This window comes from Eptatretus burgeri, chromosome 18 (genome assembly GCF_056783735.1).
Source record: "Eptatretus burgeri isolate ZD-2024b chromosome 18, Ebu_testis_v1, whole genome shotgun sequence".
NCBI lineage: Eukaryota > Metazoa > Chordata > Myxini > Myxiniformes > Myxinidae > Eptatretus > Eptatretus burgeri.
In genome coordinates, this window is record NC_140978.1 from 11,330,317 (window position 1) to 11,357,816 (window position 27,500).

The 27,500-nt window shown below is 44.0% G+C and overlaps 1 protein-coding gene across 4 annotated transcripts in view; it reads left to right on the forward strand.

Moving 5' to 3' along the window:
• The window catches only part of LOC147008577 (phosphatidylinositol-3,5-bisphosphate 3-phosphatase MTMR2-like), a 114,886-nt gene extending 100,172 nt beyond the window's left edge, over window positions 1-14,714 (forward strand). For all 4 annotated transcript variants that reach the window (XM_085864043.1, XM_085864042.1, XM_085864041.1 and 1 more), the window contains 2 exons: window positions 9,917-10,093; window positions 12,323-14,714. In XM_085864043.1, the coding sequence (XP_085720169.1) occupies window positions 9,917-10,093; window positions 12,323-12,835 (690 nt within the window). In that variant the 3' untranslated portion in view covers window positions 12,836-14,714. The remainder of the gene's footprint in view (window positions 1-9,916; window positions 10,094-12,322) is intronic.
• The last annotated feature ends 12,786 nt before the right edge of the window (window positions 14,715-27,500 follow it).

Sequence of the window (27,500 nt, forward strand, 5' to 3'; positions counted from 1 at the left end):
TGGTGGCAAAAAACAAGTGCAGTTGTTCGGAAAGCCTGACCAACTCCATGTCCGAGTTCTTCTGACTTTGTATACAAAAACAAAAAAGCCCAAATTACGAAAATTGTTGCAGGGATTAAAAATCCATGGCGATTAAATTGGCTTGTCAAGGACATTGACCAAACGAGCTGTTGGCTGACTAACAGCTCGATATAGTCTTAGAAGAAATATCCAAGTCCGGTTTTGCTTATTACCCCACGCACGTGAAGCGAAGTCAAACAGAACAAAAATTGAAAATCATTCCAAACAGGAAACTTACTGTTTTTAAGGACGTCCTGAAGGACACAAATGGGCACTAACCTGTTCCATCAGGTGGTTTAATCGACTGCGTAAAATGGCGGTGAAACCCGGAATTAATTTCTTTATCTCACTTTTACAATCTTTATTTTATTTGAAAATTGAATTTTCCACTTGAACACTCTGGAGCACAAATTGCCTCCGAAATACTTCCAAGAACCTCCAGTTTTGCAGTACTTGACTTATTTTATGGGGTCGTGTAAGAAAATAGCACTAAACTTCTGGATTTTTTTTAACGATCTTTAAAATCATTGTTTTATTGAAATTGAAGTATGTACCTGAACACTGCACAGGGTATCGTGTTCTATGAACGTGAGTTGCAAAGTATGTGCCAAAGAAATCAACAATAGGAAACGTGGTTCAGTTGCTCTTGAAGACCATGTGGATTGTTTGAACCATGAAGAACTGGTCTGGATCCAAAAAACAAACTCTACACTACCAGATATGTGTTTTACCTTTATGGGTGGGGGATAGTAGATAGAATAAGCCCTTGATTACCATTTGGGCTTGGGTTGAGGTATTACCATTTCACACCTCTATCAAATGCATGTTTATGGCTAAGTGGTCCTCTCTATTGCCTGTGAGACGATGAGTTATGACAGATTAAATATTTAGTTGGGTTAAGGATGTCTTGTGGATGTTCTCTTGTGTCTGAACTGGAGTGAACGCAGGCGAGGTCACATGAGAACCAGTATGGCGACCCATGTGACTCCAATGTTAGAACCATGAACGTGTTGTATTGGTGCAGATGTTGGTGTTTGGTGCATTGTTTATTATCGTTTCAGGTCTACAGAAACTTTTCGGCTTGTTCATGCAATCTGCTACGACAGGGCAATCAAACCGTTCCTCCATTACATAAGCAGTCACTATGGAACCTTCAACCTCATTAGCTGACGGAGTCCAAAATGCAGAGGCTACGGTTTGAGCTTTCAGGTCACAAAAGTTCTGTGCCATTTTCGCAAGTTCCAAAACTTATTTCTCTTGCAAAAGCTTTGGCTCATGACAAAAGAGCCCTGAATCAGCTCTCCATTCACAGAAAATCATCTTCTTTTAAACTGACCCATGAGCTATCCAAAAGTTACAAAGATAAAGTGATCCGATGCAGCCAAACAAGTTTTCGATACAGCCTTAACAAGGAGAGGATATGAAAGGATTCCATTGCGAGCCACACGTTCGCTGTGAGAACAAAATAATTCAGTGAGCCGTTTGTGAGGTTGGCCTTGGATGCCATAAGAAGAGAGTTTAGAGAGCAAGGCAGGATGCCAGACTGCATCGAAAGCTTGATAGAGAGTTTGGAGAGCAAGGCAGGATGCCAGACTGCATCGAAAGCTTGAGATGTGTCTCGAGACAGCCCTGATCTCATGTTTGACCTCCATCCATTGTTCTGTTCTGTTCTTGCGTATGGTAGCTTGGTTGTTGGGTAGCTATGATTTCTTGGAAGGCGTGGCTGTGCCGTTGATTCTGTGTCACTCTACCATCACACTGGTACTCATTTCACCAACCTCGAAAGGATGACAGGCTGAGTCAACCCCACCTAGTGTTAATTCAACAGCCAACAGGGCTCAAACTCGATACCCTAAGATCCTAAGCCAGCCACCCTAGCCGCTAAGCCAACACCAGGCTTCATCCATTGTTAGAAGAGTGGAAGCAGCACGTCTAAGGTATATTGTCCTGGTCTGAATACAAATTGATGACTGGAGTTAAGGTCAGATTTTATGTTGACTGTAATGATGGATTCCATGACCTTGCTGATGATTGGGAGGAAGTTGATGTGTCTGTAGTTAACAAGGGGATCTGTTTTTGCTCCTTGTTTATATAATGCAGTAATGTTGGCTGACTTTCATGGATATGGAAGATGACATGGGGCAAATGATTGGGTGAAAAAGGCAGAAAGAGGATGTGCAAGAGAAGCAGAGCAGCAGCAGGTGTTTAGAATATGTGAGTTGATACTGTTTGATCCATTTGCAGAATCAGTCAAAGGTCACCAGAAACTTCTCCACCTTCTCAGGTGCAAAAGACAGAGTCCAGGAGCAGTTGTGTGCGACTCGGTAGGTTGGGGACACAAGTTTGGAAGTAAACAGAATTGCAGCATTCGGCCTTCTCACAAGCGGAGTCGGGTGTGCTGCTACATGAAGTGAGGGAAGGGATGGAGTGGGAGCATACACCAGAGACAGATTGAACAAGGTGCCACCAGGTTTTAGAGGGAGACGAGTTTTAAAGGTCAATCTTGAGGTTAGACGGATGTTTTCTGGCTCTCCTGAGAGTAGACGCACACACACACACACACACACACACACACACACACACACACACACACACACACACACACACACACACACACACACACATTTGTTGCAGGTTTTGTGAAATGATCTGAGTTTGCTTTCCAGGAAGAGAAGGCAAGTTGCCTCACCATAGGATTCAGTGTACCATGGGTGGGAGATGAGGATGAGTATGATAACTGAAGATGAGATGGAATTGTTCTGTTGATTGGAGGGAGTAGGTGTCTGTGGAAGAACTCCTGACTGAGTTAATATCGGGCGGTAGATATGCAAAACCAGTCGTGAAGTGTGATGACTGCTTGCAGTCCCTACCAGACTCACTGGCGCTGAGGTGGCTCTCTGATCATGGGCAGAGAGAAGCATATGATTAGATGAACCAATTGGAACAGAGGAAGAGCAGGAGACATTTGCAAGGAAGTTTGTCATCACCAAGTCCAGAAGGGAGGATTTGCCATTGGAAGAAGTCCCGGTTGGAAAGTTCACAGATTGATTCAGTTCCATGGAGTCACAGAAGTCCTTTGCTGAAGTGCCCTGGCTGCTGAGAGAAGTACGAACATCCAGCCAATTGGTATGGTGACAATTGAATTCGCCACATATGAGGATCCAGAGAGAGTTGCTATGAGTGATTAAAAGTTGATCCATGTTGAGAGAGAGAGAGAGAGACAGACAAAGAAAGATGTAGATGGAGTCATCACTGTTTGGAGGACAGTACAACAAAGACAAACAAGAACAAGAGGTGGGAGCAGAGAGGAAGTCACAGCCAAAGGCTTAGGTTTTGATGGCGCCAGTTCAGTGCATGGACAGTGAGAAATTGAGTTATCGATGTGAAGTGCTACTTCAACACCAGGGTCTGTTTCAGACCATTCAAATTGGAGGAGACAATAGCAGGAGAGAGGCACTAAGGAGTCAGGAACGTCCTGTATGAGGAAAGATTCTGTTAAACAGATGATGTCCGGTTTATCAGCAGCAGCTTTGATTGAGAGATATGTCTGGTTGGAGTGGAGGCCTCGGATGTTTGAGGTCCACACAGTTAGGGACAGGGGAGAACTTGGGAGGGTGTGAGATGGGATTGGAGGCTTTGAGAGGCATGATGAGCAGGCTTTGAGGGAGAAGCTTTAAGTAGATCAGGGGGGAGGGGGATGTTTTTAAAGAAGGGGACAATAAGAGTGGCTGGATGGGAAGTATACAGGCTTGTTGAAGATGTGTGGGAGGGTACTGACATGGAGAGGATTGACACTGTGAAAAGACTTGAAGGGGATTTGATTTTCATGAGTAGACAACCTCTGCAAACTTGACTTCTCAAGATTCCCAAACTGGACATATGGAGACAAAGATCTTGGAATGGGTGGAAATAATTTTTGTTGAAGGCATGGAAAAAGTTGGTGCTGTCGGTACAGGAGGATGGTTGATGGGCTAGGTACTTTCCTTCGGTGAGGGATAGGTTTGGAAAATAATTTGTGTGAAGAAGGAGTGGATCATGATGAAGAGCACGGGTACTCATGACGGAGAAATAAGGAAAGTGAAACATTTTTAAGTGTTTCAAAAGCTTTTAAAGGAAGAAGGAAAAGTATTTCATTCAATGAAGATTCAGTTTGGAGATATTGAAAAAGGGAGAGATAAAGAATGAAGTCCAGGAAAATGGAGTACAATCTTTGCTGAAGCTATTTTAGTGACTAAATTGATGTAACGGTAATTTGTTTAGAAAGTGTTTTGCCAAGAGTATGTGAGAAGAGCACCTTTATTAACTTTGCTCTACAACTGATTTACAAATGTTTTTTTATTTATTTTTTTTTTTTTTTTTGTATACCTTGGTCGAGGCTCGTATGAGAGCTAACACACAACTCACAGCAAGGAGGCATGAGACAAGAGGGGCGGGAGTGGAAGGGACAAAACAGTGGGGAACAGACACATTAGGTGAACTGTGGAAGGGAGAGGGATGGGGATGGGACGGGGAACATGGCGAAGAGAAGATGGACATTTCAGGGACTTTCAGGAAGGAAAGCAGGAGAAATGAAGGAAGTGGGCTTGGGTGGATTATCGGGGGTATAAAAGATCGAGGATTTGGATGGGGAAGATAAGAGGTGGTGGTGAACAGCTGTTTTGAAAGCCTGGAGGGAAGAATGGGAAAGAATAGAGTGAGGAAGTTTATTCCAAAGGCGGGAAAAAAGAGGAATGAAAGAGTGAAGATGAGCAGTGATTCTTGATTTTGGTAGTTTTACCAGAAGGGGGTTGTTGGCGGACCTTGAGCGCCCTGTGGAAATGTGGTGGGGACAAATCGCAGAGAGAGCAGGGGGGGCAAGGCTGGAGAGGAGTCGGTAGAAGACAGAAAGACCACCGACCAACCTGCGGTGATTGAGTGAGAGGCCCAAAGACTCAGCTTCATTGCGGGAGATGCCGATGATCTTAAATGCCCTGGTTTCGACAGCGTGAAGCCGAGAAAGGTGGGAGGCAGGAGCACCACCCCAGAGGGGAGAGCAGTACTCCATCAGGCTACGGACAAAAGCTTTGCAAGTGGTCAGGAGCTCAAGAGGGCCGAGGAAGGACTTATCACGATGGAGGATTCCCAGTCGGCGACTGGCTTTTGAGGCGAGGTTGGAAATGTGACTTTCCCAGGAAAGGTCATGGCAGATAGTGAGACCTAGAAGCTTGAAAGAAAAGACTTCTTCCAGAGGATTGTTGAGAAAGTGGATGGGGGGGTTTTGTAAACGGTCCTTTCGAAGAGACATAGTGAGAGTGTGAGATTTGTCTGGATTGAAAGACATGTTCCACGTGTTGGACCAGTTTGTGATTTTATCCAGATCTGCAGTGAGCGAAGAAGCTGCTGCTTGCCGGTCTGAGGGATGACAGATGGTACGGCAGAGGGTGGAGTTGTCGGCAAAGAGAAATAGAGGATTTTCCAGAGAGTCCGAAAGATCATTGATGAAAACCAGAAAAAGAACAGGGCCCAGAATGCTACCTTGAGGAACTCCAGCCTGCACAGGAAGAGGGGATGAAAGAACTCCATTTAGGGCCACACGTTGACTGCGACAGGAGAGGAAGTCTGCGAGCCATGAGTGGAGATGGCCTTGAATACCATGGGAAGAGAGTTTGGTGAGTAGGGCAGGGTGCCAGACTGTGTCAAAAGCACGTGATATGTCCAGGGATACGGCTCGGATTTCCTGTCTGGCATTGAGGACCTCCATCCATTGATGGGAGAGCAGAAGCAGCATATCCAGGGTAGAGTGACCTGGTCTGAAACCAAATTGATGATTGGAAATCAAGCCATTGGAGAAGAGGAAGGATTTCATATCTGAAGCGATGATGGATTCCATCACCTTGCTGATGATTGGGAGAAGGCTGATTGGTCTGTAGTTACAGGGATCTGTTTTTGCACCTTTTTTATGCAGGGCAGTGATGTTAGCAGATTTCCAAGCAGATGGCAGATGACCTTGGTCAAATGAGAGGGTGAATAGAACAGAGAGAGGGTGAGCAAGAGCAGAAGAGCAGGCTTTGAGGACACGTGGGCTAATGCCGTCTGGACCGGTTGCAGAATCTGACTCGAGGTTTGAAAGCAAGCTCTCCACCTTGTCAGGAGAAAAGGATACAGAGTCCAGGGACAGTTGGGTGCGACTGGGTAAAGTGGGTAGAGATAGTGATGGGTTTAGGACACAAGATTTAGCTGCAAACACCGAGTTTAGACATTCAGCTTTATCACGTGTGGAATCAGCAGTGCGGCCATTTGAGGTAAGGGAGGGGATGGAGGGGGAACATACACCAGAAACAGATTTGATTAAACGCCACCAGGATTTTGAGGAGGGAGAGAGGTTTGAGAGTTCAGACTTGAGATGAGAAAGATGTTGTTTTCTGGCTCTCCTGAGGGTAGATACACACTTGTTCCGAGCTTTGTGGAAAGAACTGAGATTGCCCTCAGTTGGGTCTGCTTTCCATGAGGCAAAGGCAAGTTGTTTCAGGACAACTGCCTCGCCACAAGCTTCAGTAAACCAAGGGCGGGAGGAAGGGTAAGACAACTGAACACGAGAGGGGATAAATCTGTGCATGAGGGAGAGCAAGTTTCTTTGAAAGAATTCCCAGGATGAGTTGATGTTTGAGAAAGTAGTGATAGGAGACCAGTCTGTAAGTTTGATGGCTGCTCGGAGACCCTGCCAGTCGGCATACATACTTTGGCATACAAACGAATGTTGGCATACAAACTTAGACATGATGCTCACATTGTACTGCACATACTTTATAGATGATCTATCATGCTAAATAGCACATACCTGAGAGAAATATGTGTGGGTTGTTGCTTTCGATTAGCCTGTGCCTGCCCTGCATGAACAGGGCGGCGGCAAGAAAACAGCTAATCAACCTCCTGGGAGCGACCCAGAATACATAGGATAGCAAGTTTACCGACTTCCTGATAAAGTTCAGCGATGATGTCCCAAAGTTTAATGAATGTTATTGGATGGGAAATTCTCTGCAGATATGTTGGAGATAATTTATAGGTTTATAAGTTTTATCTTGGTGGATTTGGGTTTTTTTTAGTATTTATGTTGTATTGAGCCAATGGATTGTCAGGGCCATCCCGACATAAAAAGTCTAACAACTTATTGATACAGTACTCATATCCTGCTTCCCGTCCGCACTGCTCCTCATCATTGTCCTCCTTTTCCTCCTTATCTCCTCTCCTGCCCTTCCCTGTTTTCCTCCTTATCATCAATCACCCTTGCTTCTGTCTCGTGTGCCTGTTAGTCCATGAGCCAGTCGTGTTGGTCGGTACCATCTGGGGGGAATCATTCTCATAGTGATTTTGGCAAGGTTTACAACCCTAGAGTTAGAAAATATGTGATAGCATTGCATCGGTGGTAATTTTTTTGTGTGTTATCACCCTGTTTATATGCCTATCCTTAAATAAGCTTTTGTGCAAAATGGCCAGTGCAAGGTAAGGCATCCCACTTCAACTTAACATTTTTTTTAATCAGTCAAACATTAACATTGAAATTTCTCACCTTTTGCGAAGATCATTTGCTTCTCAACAAAAAGTGCGAAACATGCCTTGGTTGAAAGGTATGTCATAGGTGACACACTGTGGAAAGTACACAGTACACACATAGGTACTGTGGAAAGTAAATAATAGTTCTGGAACAATATAATTACATGGGTGTTCAGCAAATTTATTAAGAAATCCAAAAATCTAAATTTCTTTTTGTATGTTGTATATTAAGATCAGTATAGCAGACAATGTTACCCCACCCCCCAAATGAAACAAGCTCAAATGAGCTAAGATCCTCGTCCTCTTAATGATGATGTCATAAAAACGAATATGACGTCATTGTGATGTATCAGGTTTGCGATAAATTACCTGTGCTAATGCCCGGCTTGATTCCCGCAAACAAAATTCAAACAGCTTGCCAAGTTTCGGAGATAATGGTATAGGCGATTTCCATTAGCGGCAATATTATGTCAACTTTTTTTCTAGGAATAATTTCCAAAATCGGAGATGGTTACTGCCTGCGCGTGGGCTTTCTGCATATACGTGGCAAGTTTCACGAAGATCCGGTGAAAACTCTGGGTTGTGAAACAAAAAATAGGAATGACGTCATAAAAATTGATATGACGTCATAGTGATGTATCACATGTGCGGTAATTCATCTCTGCTAATGCCCTGTGCGATTCCCGCAAACAGAATTCAAAAAGCTTGCCGAGTTTCGGAGATAATTTTTTAGGCGATTTCCATTAGTGGAGATATTTTGATGTCATAACTTTTTTTCTAGGCAGAATTTTCAAAATCGGAGATGGTTACTGTCTGCGAAGAGTATTTTTACATATATATGCCAAGTTTCAGGAAGTTTCGATGAAAACTGTTGGCTGTGAAACAAAAAAGTCCACACGAAGAAGATGAAGAACAACAACGTGAGTAAGACTTGGAGATCCTCCACGAGGATCTAAAAATTCCTAATTTGGACGGATTTATGTCGTTTGGTCAATGTCATGATATTTTCCCTGTTGTTATTGAAGGATACTTTCCAAGAATTAAACAAAGGTAAATGATAGCATGTTCATGAACAAGATTAATGTTTTTTCCCTGTAATTTCTCAAAAAATTCAGAATTTCAGGGATTTAGATATTCAATAATGCACATATGAAGGTCTCAAACACCCGTATTACACAATATCAACCAACAAGGCAATAGCAAGATGGTTAATCATGTGCAATCAGATGAATGAGTCAAAGGTGAAAATGAAACACAATCTTCTGTTGTAGGGCATAAAATTACAGAATAGAAACACAAATGTGGTGTGCCACACTAACGAGGCCATTACCTAGGCCCAATGTGTTGCTGATAAACATATTGTCTTATGAACCAAAGATGGGTCCTTTATCGTTTCTAAGACATCTCTGATCATATGCACTGATTGTAAGTGATATAAAATGTTCAAGATGAACTTAAAAATCATAATCATTATCCAGTTCTTCAATATCCTCATCTAAACTTTCATCATCTGACTCAAAGATGGATATGTTCTGTAATGTATCAGCACTGGACCATCAGTGCCTGTAATTGCAAACACTAAATGCTAGGCTAGTTTTAACAACTGTTTTGAAAAGCAAATAACATGAGCTATGTGCCTAACAATTTTCAAGATGATATAGCCTATAATAAGAGAGAACCATTAGTTTTAAGTGGAATGTCTTCTTCTGTCTTATGCCGGTTTCAGAAAAGTTTATTTTGGGATGGGGTTACTAAACGGCTAACAACACACAAAAGGCTACCACCAACGCAATGCTATCACGTAGTTTCTGACTGTAGAGATGTATGCCCTGCCAAAAATTACGATGAACATTATTCCCCTCGGATGGTACCGGTGGCAAAAAATCACCGGGTCTGGCTCATGGTGCTTGTGCCACCAAATCTGAGTCATCCAGTTGAACATGATCTCCCTCCAGAGAAAGGTCTTCACCATTTTCCTCAGCTGTACTTTGATACCACTGTTGGACTTTTCTTGGTGTGTGCTTGCGTGCATGCATGCGTGCGTATGTGTGATGTTAGTTTGGATGTGGTGCAGATTGGATTAACTCAGTTGCATTTCAATTTTCTTATCAGACCGAATGAACTACAAAGGAGAAGAAAATGTTACTGGTTTATAATCAAAGGAATATTAATTGCTCTTTCACCAAAAGTTCTTGATCATTCCTTTTTAAGTGTACATCACCTTTCACGCCTGGGCTCCACAAAGTTGAACTGACCAATTTTGTTGAAGTTATTTGTATGAATTAGAATAACGACTTTTGTCTTTGCCTTTATTGTGGGCATGCAGAGGATACAGGAGCAAACACCATCACTGTGGTCACTTGTGAATAGTCGGCGACATGAGTTCGTGAGCCCGTTGTTTGACCGACGAAATACACGAGTGCTCTTTCCTGTACCGAGCATGCGCCACTTGCAACTTTGGCTTGGCTACTACATTCGCTGGAATCCAGGTGTTCCAGGAACGGTAAGGAAGAACTCGTATTGTGGAAGGAAAGATGCTGTCTTGAGTACTTGTTCACTTGAATGTGATTAGCACTCATGCTGGTCCCTGGGACAACTTGAGGATACTATACTTTATTAATTTTCCTTATCAAGTGATCCATACAGACTGAATTTATCGAATAATTCTAACAAAACAAAACACTATATGTATCACATTATATAGGAAAGGTGTATGTGTGAGTGAGTCAGGCTGGTTCAAAGTTGGTGCACTAAGCTTTCAGCTGCATTGTCGAGTCTGTTTCCCAATTCGACAATGAGTTGGTGGATGATAAAGATCCTGCAATGTCTTTTGCAAAGAATAGTTGTTATTACCAGCACCCTGAAACAAATTCTAAGTTTCTGTCACCTTCAGTCGAATATCAAACTTGGTCAGCTGGTTTGTGAAAGACTTGGGCGAAAAACGTTCTCCAACAGACCCCACAAGAAGGTGGGAATCATTGTGGTGTGCGTGCCTGCCTGTGGCACCTGTGCACACATGCAACCACCTCTCAGCTCTTATGGAGCCATGAACCAATGTTCAAAAAACATGAACACTAAAACTTTTAAAGCTTTCAGGCTGACATATTATGGGAAGCATTGTAACAGTTGACTGATTTCTGATTAGCAGTGGGCACTTCACTGTTTCTCCTTTTTTCACAGACTGCAACAACACTGAAAAAATAAGTATATATATATATATATATATATATATATATATATATATATATATATATATATATATATATATATATATATATATATATATATATATATATAATATGGGGTACAAAAGTACGAGTCCAATTGGAAATTTGTTAATTGAGACCTGATACCAAAATAAATCATTGTCGTATTAAACGAAAAGCACTTTCAAGGGATTTCCATGAACTCTTAAGGATACAATACCACTTATTGGAACAGGAAAAACAAAAATCTGTCTGAATTATCAGTGTGACCTACTTTTGCCTTGAGAACTGCCTCAACTCCATTAGGGATTGATTTAATTCGTTTATGCATCATGTTTGAGTCTATCTTTTCCATACAGTGTTGTAATGCACTCCAGAGCATAGTCAGACTGCTCACATAATTTTTATCTTTCTCTCAAATGCATTCACCCTCCATTACCTACACCACTGAAGGTCGACGGAGGTTATGTTTTCACCCCATCTGTCTATCTGTCTGCCTGTGAGCAGGATATCTCAAGTTATGGCCAGATTCAGACTAAATTTGGTTTGCAGGTTGGGTATGTGAAAAGGATGAATTAATTAGATTTTGGTGAAGATCCAGATCCAGATGCAAGAATTTTTGTGCACTTGTCACCATGAACTGGTTCAGGCATGGTGAATATGAAAATGGTCTCAGAGGAGACGTCCTGTCAGGCCATCCTTGGAGGTGGGAGCGTGGGGAGGGGGGGAGTGGGTGGGGGAAAAGGAGGTGAGAAGTGGTCACACCATACTCATGATGCCGTGTAGGCAGAAAGGCTTTCATGGATTGGCCAATGATGTGACAATATCAACTAGAAAGGCACTCGGTAGAGCGCATACCTCCGCCAGGCTGATTAGTTGCCGTTTTGTATCCCACTGATAGGCCGGATCTGAATTCAGACCTGAACTAAAATTTAATCAGCTTGCTCTTGTCACCGAACCAACTCACCCACCAAGTTTCGTCCGAATCCATCCATAACTTTTTGAAATATCCTGATAGATATTTTACCCTATCTCCCAATGGTGAGGAATCACTTTAAAAATTCTCAGATGCAGATCTGGATTCAGATTTTCACCAAAATCTAATCATTTTGTCCTTGTCACATACCCAAGCTCTCCACAAAATTTCGTTAAATTCTCTCCTGTGTTAAATACAAGACAATGGCATTAAAAGACATTTGTTGATGAAACCATATTTGTGAGTTATGACAACATTTGGAGACATTGTGCAAACAAACACACGATTTGTAATTTTAACTTGGAATGACAGCAGTGAGGCACATTCTTTAACATGAATCCCATCTGGCCATCTTAATGCGATATTACATTTTACTTTCATTCCATCAATGCTTTGTTGAATTTCTGAAATAAAATGCAGGACTCTGTTTTGGTTATTTTATTTAGCTTGTCGTTTATTTTTACTTCATATCATGTCATCCCCCCCCTCCCTCCACTCCCCTCCCATCCCCCACTCCCCGCTTCTTCCCCTTTTCCATTGTACCTGATAGGAGGATTCTCTTGAGGTGATGTATGGGCAACTGCTGGCAAACCGACAGGACTTGGAAAAACGCATAGCTGAACTTGAATCCAAACTTAACAATGGACTCACAGTTTCACCACAGTTGCATCTACCTCTACCGACCGCACGGAAATACTTATCACACCCCAACAGAGTTGCACCAATCTGCCCTGATAACCACTCGCCGGGTGCCAACGGCATGGAGCTTTGCTCACCTGCTCGCATCCACCTCCCATACGATAGGGAGCAGGAAGGAGACTACTACACTAGGCCTTCAATGTTACTCACTCCTTCACGACCCCCACCCGCAAGTCCTTCAGTTCCAGCGTCTGCGGTCGCTCTCTCCAGCTATCATCCAAAACCAGGGTTGGGAGGCTCAAGGAAGCAGGTGGTTTGGCCTCCGAGGAATACGCACGAGACAGTAACCACACAGAGTTTTACTCAATCGTTTGGTCGTCAGTCGCCAGATGGAAAACCTATGGTTCAGTCTTCACGTTTCTAATCTTTTTACTGCAGGAACTCACACATCTGTCCTTAAATGATCGGACTTCCTGAATTTTTCAGTTCCTTGTGCACCTGTCAGTATTTGTCTTCCAAACTAAAGAGATGCTGCAACTGGTATTGTTAGCACATCAGAGAATGTTTTGAAAACTTGTGTGAAAATTTTCTTCCCGTCTTGCGTGCCTGAAGAAACCAGCCTCGTGGTGCTTTTGTTGTACATGTAAGCATTTGTGGGGAAACGTTGGAAGTGTTGATTTGGAGTTAATTACTTTTGAGAAATTTTTTTTTTTATTGTGCCTATAAATGTACATAACTCATTGGAATAGTTGATCTTGTTTTGGAATTGATGTGCGCGCACGCACGCACACATTAGCGTCAGCCTGGATCGCATGTCTCGTCGCTTGGTAAAATCAAGCCATGTGCACTTTTGGTTGTGATGCTGCTACTTTGACCAGGGAATTGCATGGCCCGGTCACCGGCATGCAACATGGTGTGCTGCCAAGCAGAGTCACGTCTGCTGTCATTGTTTTGTTAGTGTTGGACAGCTAAACATTATTGCAAAAAGCAATTGTTTTCTTCTTCTTCTTCTTCTTCTTCACCTTTTTTTTTCCAATATCAAATCTACATACCAATCATTACGTTAAGAGATAAAAGTGCCTCAAGAGCATCGTTTCCCACTCTTTAAAGAGCTACATTTCTTGTGTGGTCTGCACTGTATTAACAGTGCTCCTCCTGCTGCTGCTGCTGCTGTGTACCAAAAGTACTACTTGCATCGTGCGGACAAGTGTGGGAATGGATCATCCGGGGCTCCAGCTGGCTGTGTATAGTCCTGTTTCATTGCCTGTTGAATTACAAGTCCATGAAGCATTGCATTAAGGGTTTGCACATAATGTTGGAAGCTCGCTCGGTGTGATGTGGAATGTCACACGTGTCCAGCTTAACACACAAGAATGCCACGATCAGGACAAAGTCTTGACTGCGTAAAGGTCATGCTCCACTCCGATTTCTTGCAAATCCGCTGCAAACAAATTTTAAACATTAATTTGCTGACTATGAAAGCACGACTGCAGTTGCATCTCTTTCTTGTCTCTTTTTGTTTGTTCTGTTTGTTTTTTTCTGGCTGTTTGCAGACACTTGCGATATTTAGCTTTGAAGGATGCAGTTTTTGGCATGGCGCAATGATTTATTAGTACTATTACGTACTATTAGCATTTCTGACCCGTTAACTATTTTGGTATTAACATTGCTCTCTGCAATAATTCTTCGTTTTTTTTTTCTTTCTTGGGGCGGCTGGAGCAAGAAAGTACACCACAGATGATTTGAAACGGGTTGGAAACACGTGTTGTGTTTTTGCGAGGATTTGGCAAAGAACGAAAAGTTTTGATACGTGGTTTCATTGCTGGGTGCAGTCATATATATATATATATATGTATATATATGTGTATATATGTGTATATATATGTATATATATGTATATATATATATATATATATATATATATATATATATATGTATTACTGTATATATAAGCTATTTACAAGAAGTTGGTGCACACAACCAAAACACTGCTGTTGTTATTTTTTTACAGCTGACTTCAGTGGCTTCCCATTGTCAAGTTTTAGCTATGATGGCCGTTCGGTCAGAGCAGTAAACTATAAAGAGCACTGATTTAAAATAAAAAAAATTTTTAAAGGAATGCCTATTTTTACAAAGGAGACTGACACTTTATTTTGGGGAAAAGTATAATATACTAAAATAGTTTTAACGATGCTGATTCGATGCCTTAATCAGTACTGGATGATGGAATAAGAGCTATCCAGACCTTTTGGAATATTTATTTAGGAAATAATGTTGTTGTAAATAAATGGCAAACAGCACAATGACGTGTGGGCAATTTTTTTTTTATTATTAATATTATTTTTTTCACCACATTGAAGGCATTTTCTTTTTCTTTGAAAATGTATTGCATTGAGGACATTTTGGGATCATGTAAGTATAAAGGCAGAATGTTTACCCAAAAGGAACTACACACCCTCTTCCTCCCTTGATTGTTATCTCTTTCGAACCTTTCTTCTCTCCCCGCTCTTCCCACACTTCTGTGCCTCCTTTTTCACTCCAATACTTGTATTTATCGATTACTAGCTGCTATACCTTTCAAGTTAGTGACTTCCCACTCTCCTTTCCATCTTCATTTTGCTTTACCTCTTACCCTCATTTCCCTTCCCCCTTTTTCCTCCTCTCATATCCGTTTTTTTTTTCTTAATTTAGCTCCCCTTCCTTATTTTCCTCTCTCCATTCCCCTCTTCTCCCTTTCCCTATGAACCCTCTCACTCCCCCTTCCTCGCCTTTTCCCTTCCTTTCCTCTCTCCCTACCCCATTCCTTCTCACTTTGTTTCGTTTGTAGTATGATGAGCTTTCAGCTATTTCTTCAATGAAAGATCAAGTCGTCTTCACATCTTTTCTTTTACACATTTCTCAGGGACCAGAGAGCAGGAAGAAAGTTAATAAAATGATTACCACTCCTCCCTGAATAAACTATGCTCTTGTCTCTCCCTTACCAAAGGCCCAAGGTCTTTCCGATGAGAAATAGATCATGTTTGTACGTCTAGCAGTTGTACAACTCATGGCTCACAAACATTTCAGTTTTATCCAGATAAGTTTCACAATTTGCCACCCATATAAGTTCCTGTGCAGTTCTTGCGTTTAACCCCTATAAAGTGAGTTTTGCCATTTCTCTAATTTGTAAAAGTTTGACAGTTTGTTTTGGAAACGACACAACAACAACAACAACAACAACAACAACAACAACAACAACAACAAAAAAACTCACCCATAAAGCTTGTCCTGTGAGCAAACTCAAAAACGTGGTATTCAAATGTTAGCCATTGCATTCCTAAATGGGGTTCTCCAAGGAACCATTTGGTTATCACGTAAACTGGGATAAGTGGGTCACTTTAATTTGGTGTTTAAAAACAAACAAAAAAGGAGAATGGTCAGTTTTGTAGAAGTGGTGAGAGATGAAGGAGGTAAGGAGGAAGTGTGTTGGAAATATGGCTAAAAGGACGAATATAGCATTATTTCGGGGAGAAGGTGTGGGGATTCGGATATGTCAAACAGTTGTGGACGGCATCGGACAAAACTTTGTGGACACACTTGTTTTTGACCATCTTGGGTCAAAGGAAGGATGTGTGACCAGGACGAATCTACTTGCTATCTCTTGCCAAGCCAGCTGTTCCTTTTCAACCATTTCGTTTGAGTGCTTAAGTTTGAGCACTCTTCAAGTTGATTGGTCATGGAACACAACCCAAGTTCGGTGTGACAAGGCCGAATCGATTCGATTTTGGTGAAGAACCGGATAAGTGATTCTTCATCATTGAGAGATGGGGCCAAAAACTATAGCAGGACGTCTCTAAAAGTTGTGAATGAATTGTAACAAAACTTGGTGGATGACTTGGGTAGGTGACAAGAATAAGCCGGTTCGATTTTTGTTAAGGTTGGGATCAAGATCTGGCCGATCAGTGGGATCCAAAACTTAAACTGTTCTGCCCGACGGAGGTATATGCTCTATTGAGTGCTGTTCTATTACACATTATCACGATTGGCCAAAGGACCAAACAATGAAATGTCTCTTACGTTCATAAACACCAAATCGTTTTAGCAAATGTATTTTTAAAACTCAATTGAGCTAATCAACAAAAACAGGCACATTGGAATGAACGTGTCAAAGAAACCAAGGAAGGCGATTTTAGAAAGGGTAAGTTCTAAATTTATTGATTTCGAAATCAAAAAATTTAGAACTTGATTTTGCGGAGACTAGATATTCATTTGGGGGCCCTCGAGGTGCTGAATGAGGAGTTGGAGCCGCTGGGATTACGGGTTTCCTGAGTCAAAACTAAGATCCAGGCTTACGTTGACATTGGATGCTGCGATCTTGTCTGTACCTGTTTGGGGTGAGGATGTTGAGGTCACGCAGAGGTTCACTCACCTTGGCAGTGATATTCATGTTTCTGCATATTGTGAGCCAGAGGTCATTGGACTTGTGGGTCAGGCTTGGGGAATCATGGATTCATTGGATCATGGGGTGTGGTGCTCTCAATACCTATGTAGGAGGCCAAAACCTCTAGTCTTTAAGTCGTTGTCGCTTCCAGTCTTGCTCTGCGGATGTGAGATTTGGACTCTGACCAAGGATCTAAGATGGAGACTTAGCTCCTTCCTAACCAAGTCTCTTCAGAGAATTCTTAGCTATCGCTCATAAGACTTTGTGCCCAATGAGCGGTTGCTGAGAGAGACTCAGATGAGATTTATCTGTTTTGGCCTTGAGCATCAGCTATGGCTTTATGGACATGTGGCTCATTTTCCTGACGCTGATCCTGCTCACCAGATTCTCTCAGCAAGGGAACCTCATGAGTGGAGGAGGCCAACGGACCAACCACGTGTCTCGTGGTTGCAACAGGTTCATCGGCATCTCAAGGAGATGGGGATGGGCCAGGCATCTGCTTGGGGGATGGCCAGACGGAGGTCCCTGGAGTTCCGGCGGAAAGTGAACGCAGCGACATGCTGTTCTGGTACATGCTTCCACACCTGACTCCTAAAACCTTTTAGACCCTTCAAGACCACTGTAACCTTTAAGACCCTTCCACACTTGAGACACATTTTGATCCCTTCACCCTTTATACCATTTTGTCCCCTAGAACCATTAGACCTTCACACCCCTTAATTCCCTTAGGCCTAAGTCACATTTGCTATACGGCGGCCGTACGCCCTCTGAATTGACAGAAACGTGCGGTGGCCGCAGAGTTTCTGAGGTGGCCTCAGGGTGGCCCTACGCCGTATGACTATCTTTTACAGACCGTAGGGGGGTCTCCGTGGAATTATAGCGCGGAGTTATAACTTTTTTCATTTCTACGTTGGCCGTAGCAATTTGACAAGCTGAAAAAAAAACTGGTTAAAAAAATAATAAATAAATGAATCCATTCGTTACCGTCCGTCTGGTCACACGTTCGCCTTTGGGCCCCCCTGCGGTCGCCTTGCGGGCACCTTGAGGCTACCTTGCGTCTGCCTTGAAAATTCTATGGCCGCCGCAGGGCCCCCTTAAGGTCACCGTGCGACATCAAATCAAAGACCGTACAGCACCCCCACGTTTTCGGTCTCCACAATTTCTAAATACACCGTGCGGCTCCCCGAAAAATAAAAACATATCTGACTGCTACATTGTGTGACCGTGGAAATACTGCGGCCGCCATATAATTGCTCGTGACCGTAGATTTTGGAGACCCACGGCCGCCGTGGCAAATGTGACTTAGGCCTTAAGACTCCTTCTACCTTAACACTATTTAGAACCCTTACAGCCTTCAGACAGATTGGACAGCTGAGAGTTTCAGACCAATTGGACCTTTTTGTATATGACAAACTTGCAAGTACCACCTGTCGCTTTGCTGACGGGAATACTGAGCAGGGAGAGAGAGGAGGTGTGGAGGAAGGGAAGGCAGCATGAGGTGAGAGGAAGGGAAGGCAGACATGCAGTGAAGGAAGGGAAGGCAGACAAACGGAGGCGATCAACATACTTAACAAGGAAATCTAACACAGGTGGAGGCCATTCATCTCATCATGCCTGCACGAACACCACACCAACCCATCAACACAAGATAAAAGTTAGAAAATGCCAAAAAAAGTTTTTAATTAATGAAATAATTTTTGTTTGTTTGTTTTTCGTTTTGGTTGTTTGTTGTTTTTTTTTTCTTCCCCTCAGGGGAGGGGGCATGGGCTTGGTTAAAAACACAAATCATCAACCACACAACCCCCCTTGACAAGACCCCCACCAACAGCACTCCGTACACAATCACCCATCAATGCTCAAACTACCTAAGTCTGATGAACATCCCCATACTCCTCGATCTCCATAACTTCCAGGTACCAATCTAATTCTAATTTAAACTTATCGACTGTTTCTGCTGCCACTACCTTTCCAGGGAAACCTTTCCATGCATTAACTAATCTCTGAGTGAAAGGCCCCTGCCTTACTACCGTCTTAACTCTCCTCTTCTTTACTCTCAGGCTATGGCCTCTGGTCCGATCACTGTCAACTCTGTTGAATAATTCATCTGCATTTATTTTATCTCCTCCTTTCATGATCTTAAACATCTCTATCACATCTCCTCGTAACCACCTCCTTTCTCGTGTATGAAGTGCTGTCTCCTTCAGCTGCTCCTCATAACTGAGTCATGGCCAAAAATCAATATGGTAGCCCTGCACTGAACCTTCCCCGTGGCATCTATGTCCTTCCGGAACTGTGGTGACCAAAACTACGCACAATATTCTAAATGTGGCCCTCACTAAATTCCTGTACAATGTTAACACCACCTCTTTTGATTTATAAGTGATCCCCCTCCAAAAACTGTTGCGAATCTGGAAGCCATGAGCACACAACATACAGGTCGGTAAGTACATGTTGCCAGTTAGGGTCCCGACCCTAGTCTAAAAGGGTAGTTAAATGTTCCTGCGCTGTGGAGTTATTTTAATAGTCAGGTTTTCTTTTCGTCTATTTTTACACCACCGACATCAACGCCGACGACACCGCATCACCATCACCGTCACTTCACTTCCTTCACCGCGTTCTGGCCAACGTCAGGGGTGGGCGGAGCCCCTGCAGAAACATGTTGCTCGACTTCCCGTTTGAGGGGCGGTCCTTTGGAAGAAGGCGGAGTTCGGGGAGGAGCCACGTGGCAGCCCTCGACCAATCAGCGTGCAACGGGTGGGGTGACCGTCGCTCGGCCATTCGGACTTCCCCGACTCTGTGAAGGGCGGTCCAAGTGATGTCACCACGCCACCTGGCCAATTGAGGGGTTTGCCGCCCGTTTTGGCCAATGAGAGGGACGGCGAGGATTTTTGGGCGCCAAAACTGGCCAGTGACAGGGCGACGAGGGAGTCTGCGCAGAAGGCCGTCCGGTGTGTAGAAGCGGGGAGGGCGGGGACACCCCCCCCTAGGGCAGGGACACCACCCCCTTCTGCGGGGGAACGAAATAAAAGCGCAGACGGCTGAACCAAAACGAAAGAGAGATTTCTTCACCGCCCTCGTTGCCGTCAGCCCTGGTCCTCGTCCTCATCCACCGCCTCCTCCTCCTCTGAATGATCGCGAGCCTGGGCGACGACCACAATTCACCTCAGGTGGGTTCCGCTGCGGTGATCCGTCCTACGGTGACCGGAGCTCCGGGAAGAAGGGGACGCCCAGCCGCGCGTTCACAGCCAGGATCAGCTACCACTGATCTGCAGCCCGTCTGTCCTCCGGGCTGGAGATCCAAATAAAGACCATTGGGGTCCACTTCTGTCTGTGTGTGGGCCCCATCTTTAAGTAGTAAAATTGTATAAGTGCTTTGTGCTGTATACATTTGCATTGCCTTGCTTTATTTGGTTTAAATCTGCTCTTGTGTGTTCCCTCGTTCCCCATTATTGTATAAATAAACCCCGTTTGTTCAAGGTTTTCAGCTCGTTCGTGTCCATTCTTGCATTGACTGAGCGTGTCGCGTGTGAGGGATTAGCTGGCCATTGCCGTTGTCACGAGATAATCGGGACCGACTGTTCTCGGCGATTGAACCGCTCGGAATCACACACGGAACGAGCGCGCGAAGCGGCTCGTTTCCGTACGAGTTCCGTCGAGGTTGTGAAGACTCGGTAGATTGCCACGTGGTCTCGAGGTATTTTGAAGATTTGGCAAATAACCCTGCACCACGTGGTGGAAATATTGACCCTTCACGGTCCAAAACAAGGACCTGTCGACTCCGGACTTATCCGGGGCGAAGATCTGAATTCCGGGCGATCGGTCGAGCCGACTTGCGGCTCCATCCAGCGGACGGACTACGGCCGACGTCCCGGCCCTGCAACAATACAACCTAAAACCCTATTTGCTCTACCTATAGCTGCCTGGCACTGTGCTGCCTGCTTACCTCCCATATCTATTACCACCCCCAGATCCTTCTCCCGTGTGACACGCTCCAAAATTACCCCTTACATCCTGTAATCTCCATTTTCATTGTTCTTACCCAGCCCCAACACCTTGCACTTGCTCAGGTAAAATTCCATCTGCCAATCTTTTGCCCAATCTAAACAAGTATCAACACTTTCCTGTATCTGATCACCACCCCCTCTGCTATCCACCTCAACTCCAAGCTTTGTGTCATCTGCAAATTTGGAAAGCTTACTCTTTACCCCATTATCCAAATCGTTGATGTAAATATTGAATAGTAATGGTCCGAGTACTGATCCCTGAGGTACCCCGCTACTTACATCCTCCCAGCAAGACATCCTCCCACTCACAGCCACTCTTTGCTTCCTATCACTAAGCCAGTTTGCAATCCAATTAGCTACTTGACCAGCCACTCCACAAGCCCTCACATTGGCTTCCAACCTCCGATGTGGTCCTTTATCAAATGCCTTCTTAAAGTGTGGATATACCATGTCCACTGCCTTTCCCTCATCCACCCAATCAGACACTGCTTCATAGAACTCTAAAAGATTTGTTAAACAGGAACTACCTTTGATAAACCCACGCTGATTACCTTTAATTAGTTTGTATTTGTTTAAATGGTTCCTCATCTAGTCCTCAATTAATGTCTCCAACACCTTCCCCACAACTGAATTCAAACTCACAGGTCTATCGTTTCCCAATTCTTCTCTGGGTCCTTTCTTAAATCGTGGTGTTACATTTGTTACTCTCCAATCCTCCGGTACCTGTCCTAACTCCAGCGAACTATTGAAAATATCCGTTAACATCTCACTTACGTGCTCAGCCACCTCCATCAATACTCTCGGGTGGATATCTGAATCCGGAGCCTTATCTTCTCTAAGATTACTTAGCTGTTACTTTACTTCCTTCACTCCAACCTGGATCTTCTGTAAAAGCCCTTCCTCACCTCCTCTTGATACTCTCAGCTATTGGTAATTCTTCTGACTGTTCTTGTGTAAAAGTTGAAGAAAAAACCTGTTTAATAAGCCTGCCATCTCACTGTCATCACTAACCACTCTTCTGATGCTATTCCTCAATGAGCCCACACTGGTCCTAACCTGTTCTTTCCCCTGACATACTTAAAGAAAGCCTTGCTTTTATTTTTTATTATGTTTAATGCTTGATTATTATGTTTAATAATCTTAGCCATGTCCTTCTCATCCTCTACTTTGGCTTGCCGAGTTATTTTGTTAACTTACCTCTGTTTACTCCGATCGTGATATAAATCTAACTCCAGTCCTGATATTTTAAACCTAATAAATGCCTTTTGCTTCTCCTTAATAGCATTCCTTATCTCACTACTCAACCACTCTGGTCTCTTTCTGCTTCTAGTTTTACACCCTCATTGGAATGTACTTACTCTGCACTCTACACATTTGGTCCTTAATGGTTTCCCATTTCCCTGATGCTGATTGTCCTGTTGTTAAGAGTCTCCCAATCTACATCACCCAACTCTCTCCTCATACCCTCAAAATTTGCCTTCCTGAAATCTAATATCCCTACCCTACTATCCTGAACTCTAACCCTTAACAGAATCTTTGCACACACACTGTTATGGTCACTTTCTCCGAAATGCTCCCGAACCTCCACCTCCTCCACCATATTGGGAATTGTTACTTAAAAGGAGGTCTAACCCTGCACCCCCCCACCCCCACCCCTCGTGGGCTTATCTACAAACTGGGTTAAAAAGCAATCTTGGACTCAAACTAGGAAATCCTCATCCGCTCGGCCCTTTCCCTGTTTGTGGACCCAATCTATTCCTGGCAAGTTAAAATTCCCCACAGTCAATACTCTTCCCTTACCACATGTCCTTTTGAATTCTTCATGGACTCCTCCTTTATCCTCTTCCTTCCCACCCGGAGCCCAATAAAAGTATCCTACCAGTATCTTACTGTTTTTACAATCTCTAATCTCTACCCACACAGAATCCTCAACATTTATTCCTTCCTTAAATGTCACCCCTTTCTCTTGATGCAATGCTGTCCTTTATCCAGATTGCTGCTCCTCCTCCGATTTTCTCCTTCCTATCACACCGATACACCTTGTGGCCTTCTAATCCTGTCCTCCAGTTACTCTCCTCCTTAAACCATGTCTCACTCACTGCAACTACATCGTACTCCTCGCTTTCTACTTTGGCTTCAAGCTCTTCCATCTTATTATTTAAATTTCTGGCATTGGTATTGAATATATTTAACTTTTCCCTTCCTGAAATTCTATTTTCCTGTTTAGCCTTACTCAACACAATTACTTCATCCATTTCTTCCTTTATACCTTCCCCACCCTCCACTGACCTAAAAAAAAAAAGCCTGAATTCCTTCCTCAATTCCCACTGCAAACCTTGCTGCCCCCTTTCTATTTAACATACCAGAATGGCCGTCATTCCAGAAACACTCCCTTTGTCCCCTAAATGATTCCCACTGCTTCTTTAATGTAAAACCTTCCTCCTGACACCATTTTCCAGTCATTGGTTGATGTCTATTGCTCTGTTCATAATTTCTATATTGTTTCCTCAACATGGAAGCATCCCCCAAACCATGACCTCACACCTTTTGTTTTCAGCCGCAAACCCAACATCCTGTATCGATTTTTCAAAACCTCTGAGTGAACTTTCCCGACGTCATTCGCTCCTCGGTTTACCACAACCACCGTCTTCCTGCCGTCACCACGACCCGATACCACATCGTTTACCCTTCCTTCCTTCACAGCGACCTGATGCACGTTCGAACGTTACCCCCATTCAGTGTGTCCCACCACACATCCCACACAAACACGAACACACACACGAACACACACACACGAACACACACACACGAACACACACACACGTACACACACACACACACGTACACACACACACACGAACACACACACAAACACGAACACACACACACACACACACACGAACACGAACACACACACAAACACGAACACACACACACACGAACACACACACGTACACACACACACACACACGTACACATACACACACACACACGTACACACACACACGTACACACACACACACACACAAACACGAACACACACACACACAAACACGAACACACACACACACGTACACACACAAACACGAACACGAACACACACAAACACGAACACGAACACACACACAAACACGAACACACACACACACACACGAACACACACACGTACACACACACACGTACACACACACACGTACACACACACACACACAAACACGAACACACACACACACACACACAAACACGAACACACACACACAAACACGAACACACACACACACGTACACACACAAACACTAACACACGTACACACACAAACACGAACACGAACACACACAAACACGAACACACACACACGAACACACACATGTACACGAACACACACGAACACACACACACAAACACACACACACAAACACGAACACACACACGTACACACACGAACACACACACGTACACACACAAACACACACACGTACACACACACACCCACACACCAGCACGACCCCACACACACCAACACACACACACACACAAAAACGAACACACACGAACACACACAAACACGAACACCCACACACGACCACACGCACAACCCCGAACCCACACAAACACGAACACACTCACGTACACACACAAACACGAACACACACACGAACACACACAAACACGAACACACACACAAACACGAACACACACGTACACACACAAACACGAACACACACGTACACACACATGTGAACACACACACACACACAAACACGAACACACACACGTACACACACGAACACACACACGTACACGAACACACACACAAAGACGAACACACGTCCCACACACACACGAACACACACAAACACGAACACACACACACAAACACGAACACACACGTACACACACATGTGAACACACACACACGTACACACACGAACACACGCACAATCACGAACACACGTCCCACACAAACACGAACACAACCACACACACGTACACACACAAACACGAACACACGCACATACACACACAAACACGAACACACACACACATACACACACAAACACACACACACACAAACACACACACAAACACGTACACACACGAACATAAACACACACACACGTACACACACTAACATGAACAAACACAAACACAAACACATACACGTACACACACAAACACAAACACAAACACACAAGTACACAGACAGGTGAACACACACACGGACACACACGTACACACACGTACACACACAAACACGAACACGAACACATACACGTACACACACAAACACGAACACAAACACACACAGACACGAACACACATACACACGAACACACACAAACACGAACACACACACACAAACACGAACACACACGTACACACACAAACACGAACACACGTACACACATGTGAACACACACACACACACAAACACGAACACACACACACGTACACACACGAACACACACACGTACACGAACACACACACAAAGATGAACACACGTCCCACACACACACGAACACACACAAACACGAACACACACACACAAACACGAACACACACGTACACACACATGTGAACACACACACACGTACACACACGAACACACACACAAACACGAACACACGTCCCACACAAACACGAACACAAACACACACACGTACACACACAAACACGAACACACACACATACACACACAAACACGAACACACACACACATACACACACAAACACACACACACAAACACACACACATACACGTACACACACGAACATAAACACACACACGCACACACACTAACATGAACACACACAAACACGAACACATACACGTACACACACAAACACGAACACAAACACACACGTACACACACATGTGAACACACACACGTACACACACGTACACACACGTACACACACAAACACGAACACGAACACGAACACGAACACATACACGTACACACACAAACACGAACACAAACACACACGTACACACACATGTGAACACACACACACGTACACACACAAACACACACACATACACACACAAACACACACACATACACACACAAACACGATCACACACGAACACATACACGGACACACAGACACGAACACAAACACACACGTACACACATGTGAACACGCACACGTACACACAAACACACACGTACACACACGTACACACACACACACATGAACACACACACATACACGAACACGCACACACATGAACACACACACACGAACACACACACATACATGAACACACACACACGAACACACATACACGAACACACATACACACGAACACATACACGTACACACACAAACACGAACACAAACACCCACGTACACACACATGTGAACACACACACACGTACACACACAAACACGAACACACACAAACACGAACACATACACGTACACACACAAACACGAACACATACACGTACACACACAACCACGAACACAAACACACACGTACACACACATGTGAACACACACACGTACACACACAAACGCACACACACGTACACACACAAACACGAACACACACAAACACGAACACACACACGTACACACGCATGTGAACACACACACGTACACACACAAACACGAACACACACAAACACGAACACATACACACACGTACACACACATGTGAACACACACACGTACACACACACACATGAACACACACATAAACACACCCACACACATGAACACACACACACACACATAAACACACCCACACACATGAACACACACACATAAACATACACACACATGAACGCACACACATGAACACACACACATGAACACACACACATACACGAACACACACACACGAACACACACACACACACACGAACACACATACACGAACACACACACACACACACACACACACACACACACACATGAACAAACACACACACACCAACACACACACACATACACGAACACACATACACGAACACACACACACGAACACACACACAAACACACACACAAACACACACACGAACACACACACAAACACACACACACGAACACACACACGAACACACACGAACACACACACACACACGAACACACACACACACGAACACACACACACGAACACACACACACGAACACACACACACACATACATGAACACACACACACACAAACACACACACACGAACACACACACGAACACACACACGAACACACACACACGAACACACACACACACGAACACACACACACACGAACACACACACACGAACACACACACACGAACACACACACACAAACACACACGCCCGAACACACACACACAAAACCACACACACACGAACACACACTCACGGACACACACACACGGACACACACACACGAACACACACACGAACACACACACACGAACACACGAACACAGACACACGAACGCACACACACGAACACACACACACGAACACACACACACGAACACACACACACGAACACGAACACACACACGAACACGAACACACGAACACGAACACACACACGAACACGAACACACACACGAACACGAACACACACACGAACACGAACACACACACGAACACGAACACACACACACACACGAACACGAACACATACACACACACGAACACGAACACACACACAC